Below are 7,665 nucleotides of genomic sequence, written 5' to 3' on the forward strand. Positions count from 1 at the left end.
TCATTCCACTTCAGATCTCAGCTTAAATGCTGGTTCTTTCCAGAAGCCCTCCCTGATCTACAAAGATTCCCATGTTTTGTGTTCCTCATGTAGCACTTAAGTTTGTCACCGCCTATATGTGACTATTTGATTGTCTTCCCAACTGCGGGCTCCACAGGGTGTGTTTTGCTTACTGATGAGCCCAGTCCTAGCAAACAGTAGGTATTCAAATATTTGTTGTTGAATGAATGGTGTAGTTTTAGAAAAATTAGTCTGGCAGTGTGCAGAGAAGATGGAGTGGAGGTGGCAAGGAGGCTGTCGCACTGGGCCAGGAGAGATCATGGTGGATGGAACTACAGCAGGGCTGAGGAACAGACACAAGGTAGACTTCAAAGTCAGATCTCCCTGGATTTCAGGTCCTGTTGGCTGGTAGAGGAAGGGTCAGGGCCACAACAGGACAAGGGGAACACCCCACCTGCCTGCCTCAGGGAATACATGAAGCCTCCTCACACCTTCAGAGGTTCTGTACTGACCACTGCCCCTGGACAACCTGAGTGAGGGGAGAAAATCTCATAGCTGGTCCACATTCCCTGTATGTGCCCTGACAAGGTGGGGTGGGGAGGGTGTCCCCCTGACTGGAAGGTGCCAAGATATCCCCTCTGCCCTGCATCCTCAGCCCCTGCCAAGTCTGGTATGACATCAGGCCTGGCACATGGCAGGGGTGGGGACAGGGCAAAGCTGTGACATCGTGGGTAAAACTGGAGAACCACCAGGAGCTTTCTTGTCCCCCTCCAGGTCAGCATCTTCTCAGGCATGAGACACTTCTCTTCCTACCAGAGGAAGCCCACCCGGCCCACCATTGCTTTTTCTCTCTCTTGCACAGGGGGCTTGACTAGAATCCCATTCCCATTTGTGCAGGCCTGGGCTCCCTCCCATCCCTGGCTCTAGCCCTCCTTGTGCTGCAGGCTTGAACAACACACCAGGGGAGGCAGCTGGAACCCCCAGGCAGCATCCTGTGGATGGGGCTCCAGAGCCGGGCTCGGCGGTAGCTGGACAGTGGGGCGGGTGGTGAGCACTTCCCCGAGGGCAAACATAGGACACTCACTCGTGCAGCTGACACAAAGCGGCGGCTACATCCCCCGGCCATGCTCCCCACCCAGCCCCACTCACAGAGACAGGGGGATGGACAAGATGGCATGGGAGGGACGACCGGGCAGGACAGGCAGGCTCGGTGGAGGAAGCGCCGAGGCGGGCGGCGGTGTCCTCATGGCGTGGTTTATTACGATTCCATCTCACAAGGCGGGTGGGCGGGTGGCAGCGGCACACGAAATCCAAGCCCCTGACAGACGTCTGCCTCGGGCGCATGCAAACAGTGCAACATGGTCAAGCGCAAACACGGGGCGACCGAGGAGACACGGGACATGGGACACGGAATGGGGAATGAGGCTGGGGCGAGGGGTCCCTAGAGAGGGGCCCGGTCCCCCCCACCCTCACGGGCAGGACAGGAAAAATAAGATTCGTACTTCTTGTAAAATGCCCATTTGCTGGGTACTTTCTTTCTCCTTATCTTGAAAAATAATAAAAAATAAACACACGGAAAAAAAATCTCAAAAAAGGGAAGGAATAAAACTCTTAAGAAGGCGAGCGGCGGGAGGCCAAGGAAGCCCGACGTGGTGGAGCGCTGCCTCCCGCTCCGTGGCCTCCTTCCTCCCTGGCCCCTCAGTGGGCTCCCCAGGCCCCACACGTGGGTCCAAGAGAGACAGGGCCGGAGGGATGCAGGCTGGGACGCAGGAAAAAGGCCCACCAGCCCGCTGGGGCTCAGTTCAGGCTCGGGCCCAGTGAGCAGGGGCACCAGGTCCATGATCTTCCAGGTTCAGTCCCCACAGGCCCACGACCCGGGCGGAGGCCAGCCGTCACAGGTGCAGCTCATGGGTTTTGATGTGCTCAAGCTGCTCTCGGAGCTGTAGGAAGGATGGCCGCATGGTGGCGTCCAGGTGCCAGCAGTTCTTCATGACCTCATACACTGCGGGCGGGCAGCCATCGGGGGCATCCATCTTGTAGCCCTTCTCCACCCGAGGGACGACGTCCTTCAGGGGCTGTGGCCAGGAGGATGGCAGGAGTCAGTCCAGGGCCTGGCCCCAGAGAAGACATCTACCCAGCAGCCTCTCAGGGATGCCCATCAGCTCTGCCCCAGACCCAGGCCCGCAGAGTGGCCTGTGAGCTCCCCAGGGCAGGCCTGAGGCTTCCAGGCCTTGGCTGGGGAGGCAGGGCCCAAGGAGACTCATGCCCCTGCCAACCCCTCCGTTGCTCCAAGAGCCACCCTGATCCCAGTACCTATACTCACAATTCTTGGATAAGGCACTCGCCCAAAGGAGTAGATTTCCCAGAGAAGGATTCCGAAACTCCACACGTCAGACTTAGTGGAGAATTTCTGCCATGTGGATGGAAAAAGCAGCGTCAGATCCCGGGACTCTAGGGGTGGGGAGTGACCCAGGACTCCTGCCCACCTCTGTAGGCCCCAGGGGAGGCCCGCCCCACCTTCTCTCTCAGGGCCTCAGGGGCTGTCCACTTGACTGGCAGCTTGCCCGTGTCCTGGGTGCTGGATGCCTCCTTGGTGAGACCAAAGTCGCTGACCTTGGCCACGTTGTCCTCAGACACCAGCACGTTGCGGGCAGCCAGGTCTCGATGCACGAAGTTGTTGCCCTCCAGGTATTCCATGGCCTCGCAGACATCTCTGGGGGTAGGCCAGGTACACGTCCCCTCAGACTGGGACCCCCATAGCAGGGCAGGGTACCCCTCAAACCCCACCCATGCAAGAGGCTGCTTCACTCACAGCGAGAACTTGAGGAGACAGTCTCCGCCCAGCACTGACCGACCCCGAGACCGCAGGTAGTCCACGAGGCTCCCCTGGGGGAAGGAAGGACAGACCAGGCCCAGAGGTCAGATGTGCCCTGCAGCCCTCTCACGCAGCAGGCTGGGGCCCAGTGGGTGTTGACACTCCAAGGAGGTGTGAGACAGGGAAGGAGTGGGGAGGGGCCAGGACATCCGTGCTGGACACTGCTCTGTGTTATTCATGCCTTATCCCTTGACTCTCACAAATCTCTGGGATAAGCTGTTATTATCTCCATTTTCCAGATGTGATGCTGAGGCTTGGAGGTGACATGATTTGTCCAAGGTTATAGTCAATAAATACTAAACCAGGACAAAAGCCCAGGCCTGGTGACCTCAAAGCTCACTTGGGGTCGGGGGACCGAGGGAACAGGGGCCCCAGAGCACAGTGGGGGTTTCAGGGCAGTTGGAAAGTCCGAGTGCCGGGTCTCAGCAGGTTCCCACCTTGGCCATGTACTCAGTGACGATGTAGAGCCCGCCCTTCTCCTCCACGATCACGCCCAGGAGCTGCACCAGGTTGCTATGCCGCAGTTGCCTGGGGCAGGATGAGAGTGGTCAGAAAGGGGAAGCCGGAGCCTCACTCCTAGCCTAGGCCAACCTTCCCCCCTACCCCGCCCCCACTCACGTCATGACTGAGGCTTCAGCCAGGAAGGCCTGGGCGGTGGCGTCGTTCTTAATGCACTTGACAGCGACTTTGTTCCCTCGGTAATCGCCCAGCATCACGTCTGGGGGCAGAGAGGTCGGCTTGTTCCCAAGTTCTGAGTCCCTTGGCGCCCCCCCTCAGGCAGCCCGGCCCAGCTCACCTCCGAACTCCCCCTTCCCAATGGTCTGCAGTAGCTTCAGCTCCTTCATGTTCAGGGCCCAGCCACCTGTGGGGAGGGGCCAGTGAGGGCCTGGAGGCTGCTAGGGACATGGCTGGGATGACAGAGGCTGACTGGACTATCAAGCACATGGGGTTCTCTGGAGGTTCTTGGAGGGGGGCAGTGCCAGGAAGCCTGCGTGGGAGGAGGTGGGTGGGCAAGAGGTCTGGGGTGGGGTGCACTCACTGCGGTAGAACTCATCCTGGGCTGCCACCGTGCCCTCCATGACCTTTGGTTTAATGAGGCGCGTACAGAGTCCATCTGCGTCTGAGGTGTAGTGCTGCAGGGTGTGGGGGGCAGGGTGCTCAGAGACAGCCCAAGGTGCCCCATATGCACCGTCCAGGCCTGACCACCAGGGGGCGGCAGAGGCCGGCCCCGCCCAGCCTGGAGTCACTGAGTGGGGAGGGCTCCTCATTTCTGGTAGGGCAGGGGTTAGGGAAGTCCCGGATTATGACGTATGGCCCATTTCCCATGCCACCCTACATGTGGCTGCTGGACACTCAGCTGTTGCTACCACTCTGGACCCCACCGGTATCCAATGCAGAGGGCAACCTATGGCTCGGTCCTGACACCAGCCTCTAGTCAGGAGTGCCCAGGACCCCACCCTCACCTGCCACAGGCCAAGCCAGGCCAGCAGGGGAGGGAGATGAGAGTAAATACAGAGGGACACGGGAGGCTGCCTGTGGCTACCAGATGCCAGGTGTGGCCTGGCCAGGACTGGCAGAGCGGGCCTAGGAAGCTGCAGGGACCCATGGGCATGTCCATGCAGGTGCGAGAGCCTCAGGGGCCCTGGCGATCAAGGCGCATGGCTCATGCTTCTGCACACACTTCTGGGCATGCAGGTCTGTGAGTGGCTGGAGGAAAGTTAGCTCTGGGAGCAGACAGACTCAGAATCCAGTCCTGACACCAAATTATAGCTGTGTGACCTCAGGTGGGTCCCCTAACTGCTCTGAACCGTCGACTCCTGGTCTATAAAATGAGGATAAGGCTCCCCTCCTCGGGGTGGCACTGTGGGGTCAGAGGTGAGTCCTGGCACACAGCAGCTGCTCCACCAAGGTGTGAGGAAACGAGGGCTCACAGAAGTTGCCCCACATGCCTGGTCACCAGGCAGAAGCAGTGGGGCTGGAGCTAGGAGCCAGGGCTATGTGCAAAGGCCCCAGATGGGTTTAGGGTGTGTGAGGGTGGGAGCGAGGACCCACGGATACCCCCCAGCTCACCTCCACCAGCTGCATGAGGTTCTCAAAGTACACCTCCTCGTCGATGCTGAGCTTGCTGGCATGGTACATGATGCGGTAGTGCTCCACCTTGCCGTCGCAGCTCACGCACAGCGTGTAGTCCCCGGGGTAGTTGGTGCTCTCCCGCACCAGGAACAGGCCTGTCTCCGGCGGGTACAGAAGCCGCTCAGCCTGCTCCCGTGTGATCTTGCCGTGAAACCAACTGGGGAGCAGCAGGGCCGGAGGTCACGGTGGCCCAAAGGTACTGACCCTGGCTCCCCTTTCTGAAGGGTTTCCCTCTGCTTGGCACCCGTGGCTCACACTCGCTCAGTCAGGCATTTGAGGCCCTCCTCTTCTGCTCCCTGTCCCTTCTTCGACACCCTCCTGCCTCTGCTCCCAGCCCTGCTCTGTGAGGTCCCGCACCCGTGCCCTATACCTCCCTCCTGAAGCCCTCCCCAACACCCCAGCCCCTCACTCTGGCCTCCCTGCTTGTTCCTGATGCTTCTCCAGGAGGTCCAGGGCCCCTTCCCTCCCCAACCCCTCCTTGTAGTACTCACGGCATGAGGCTGAGTTTGGTACCCGCCTTCACGCCCTCCCGCTTCTGGACGTAGTTGGCTGGGATGATGCCCTCACGGCCCACCTTGTTTTTGGCTTTGTACCAGTTGGGGTCCTGGGGAGAGGGCAGCCCAGACATGCTCTCAGGCCCACCTCCCCCTGCAGAGGGAAGGCCCAGCAGTGGGAGGGTGGGGTGGGCGCCACCTGATTACCTTGGTGACGGCCACAATGGTGAGCACGTCTCCTTTGCAGAAAGGCAGGTCTTGCTCGGCAGTGCCGTGGAAGTTGTACTTGGCAATACATTCTGTACCGGATGGCCAGGCGGCCTGCAGGACAGGTGACAGGTGGGCAGGTGCAGCCTGGGACCCCTCCAGCCACCTGCCCGGACACCCTCCTGGTCATAGCCTCTAAGCTGGCCTCTGTGAGCCTGGGTGAGGTGCTCTGCCCAGAGAATGAGCCCTGGGTCCCTTTCTGTTGAGACTCCTCCACTTCCCCCAGCCTATGTCTGACTGAGTGCTGGGAAAAAGGGGAGTGGGTTGATCTAAGCTGCATCCTCTCTCCTCCACTAAGCACCCCGCCAGGGCTGGTGGGAATGCTTGCATGTCCCAGACCCTCACCCTTGTGGTACCTGTATTGCTGACATCTTCTCAGGAGCTCTGGCGTCCCCGAGTCACAGTAAAGCCGACCCGTCACTTGGTACCATTAGACCTGTGGGGAAGAGCATGAAGAATGAGGAGGGGTGTGAAGAAATGCCCCCCAAATGCTGACATCTGGCTCCTCACTGGGCGTAAACAGGTGCCAGAGCATCCTGCGCTGGAATTTGACACACGGGCCATTCTCTCCAGTCCTGGCAGGCTGACGGTACTGGGTAGAGGAGCATGAAGGCTGAGGACCCCCAGGGACAAAGGGAGCCACCAACCCTAAGGCCACAGGGGCCCTTTCAAGACTGACAGAAAGGAGCCAAGGGGGCTTAGAGGGCTAGCAGGACTACAGCCAACTGCCCATCGGCCCCATCAGCCCCAGGCCTAGTTCCAGCTACTGTTCTGTGGGGAAAAGGGCCCTGGGGCAGCTCTGAGAAGGGGCTGTGTGATCTGGGAAAGTCCCTTATGCTGTGGGCCCTCAGGTCCTTCACCTGCAAAAGCCTGCCTGGGCATCTCTAAATGTATACCAACCCCACTTCTAGGTATGCACCAAGAGGACACAGGGTATGTGTCTACTTAGACAGACATAGGAGGGCTACAAGTGGCATGTTTAGTAATAAACCACAAACTGGGAGCTGCCCAGATGCCGATCCAGGGGAAAATGGATAAACAGTGGCATATTCACAAAAGGGACTACGAACGGCAGCAAACTCCAACCATCAAATAAACTCCAACACAAACTCCAACCATTAAATAACCCTGATGAATTTCTTTTCCTTGCTTTTTTTTTTTTTCCTGAGATGGAGTCTGGCTCTGTCGCCCAGGCTGGAGTACAGTAGCACAATTTCGGCTCACTGCAACCTCCACCTCCTGAGTTCAAGTTATTCTCCTGCTTCAGCCTCCTGAGTAGCTGGGATTACAGGCACATACCACCACACCCGGCTAATTTTTGTATTTTTAGTAGAGATGGGGTTTCGCCATGTTGGCCAGGCTGGTCTCAAATTCCTGACCTCAGGTGATCCACCCGCCTCAGCTTCCCAAAATGCTGGGATTACAGGTATGAGTCACCGTGCCTGGCCAATCCTGATAAATTCCGAAACATAATGATGGCCAGGCACAGTGGCTCACACCTGTAATCTCAGCACTTTGGGAAGCTGAGGCAGACAGATGGCTTAAACCCTGGAGTTCAAGACCAGTCTGGGCAACATGGTGAAACCCAGTCTCTACTAAAGATACAAAAATTAGCTGAGGGCGGTGCTGTGTGCTTTTAGTGCCAGCTACTCAGGAGGCTGAGGTGGGAGGATCGCTTGAGCCTGGGGAGGTCAAAGCTACAGTGAGCCAAGGTCACACCACTGCACTTCAGCCTGGGTGACAGAGCGAGATCCTGCCTCTAAATAAATAAATACTGTAATCCTAGCACTTTGGGAGGCCAAGATGGGCGGATCACGAGGTCAGGAGATTGAGACCATCCTGGCTAATGTGGTGAAACCCCGTCTCTACTAAAAAATACAAAAAACTAGCCGGGCG

At 58.3% G+C, this 7,665-nt stretch overlaps 1 protein-coding gene across 2 annotated transcripts in view; it reads right to left on the minus strand.

The window, feature by feature from the left end:
• Positions 1-1,207: 1,207 nt before the first annotated feature.
• The window catches only part of CSK (c-src tyrosine kinase), a 20,837-nt gene continuing 14,379 nt past the window's right edge, over positions 1,208-7,665 (minus strand). For both annotated transcript variants that reach the window (XM_011932895.1, XM_011932896.1), the window contains 12 exons: positions 6,126-6,205; positions 5,710-5,823; positions 5,500-5,612; positions 4,946-5,165; positions 3,915-4,008; positions 3,672-3,737; positions 3,494-3,593; positions 3,313-3,403; positions 2,813-2,886; positions 2,518-2,713; positions 2,324-2,410; positions 1,208-2,075 (listed from right to left, as the gene is read on the minus strand). In XM_011932895.1, coding sequence (XP_011788285.1) covers positions 1,893-2,075; positions 2,324-2,410; positions 2,518-2,713; positions 2,813-2,886; positions 3,313-3,403; positions 3,494-3,593; positions 3,672-3,737; positions 3,915-4,008; positions 4,946-5,165; positions 5,500-5,612; positions 5,710-5,823; positions 6,126-6,140 — 1,353 coding nt within the window. In that variant the 5' untranslated portion in view covers positions 6,141-6,205 and the 3' untranslated portion in view covers positions 1,208-1,892. The remainder of the gene's footprint in view (positions 2,076-2,323; positions 2,411-2,517; positions 2,714-2,812; positions 2,887-3,312; positions 3,404-3,493; positions 3,594-3,671; positions 3,738-3,914; positions 4,009-4,945; positions 5,166-5,499; positions 5,613-5,709; positions 5,824-6,125; positions 6,206-7,665) is intronic.

This window comes from Colobus angolensis, unplaced genomic scaffold (assembly GCF_000951035.1).
Source record: "Colobus angolensis palliatus isolate OR3802 unplaced genomic scaffold, Cang.pa_1.0 Scaffold99, whole genome shotgun sequence".
Taxonomy (NCBI): Eukaryota; Metazoa; Chordata; class Mammalia; order Primates; family Cercopithecidae; genus Colobus; species Colobus angolensis.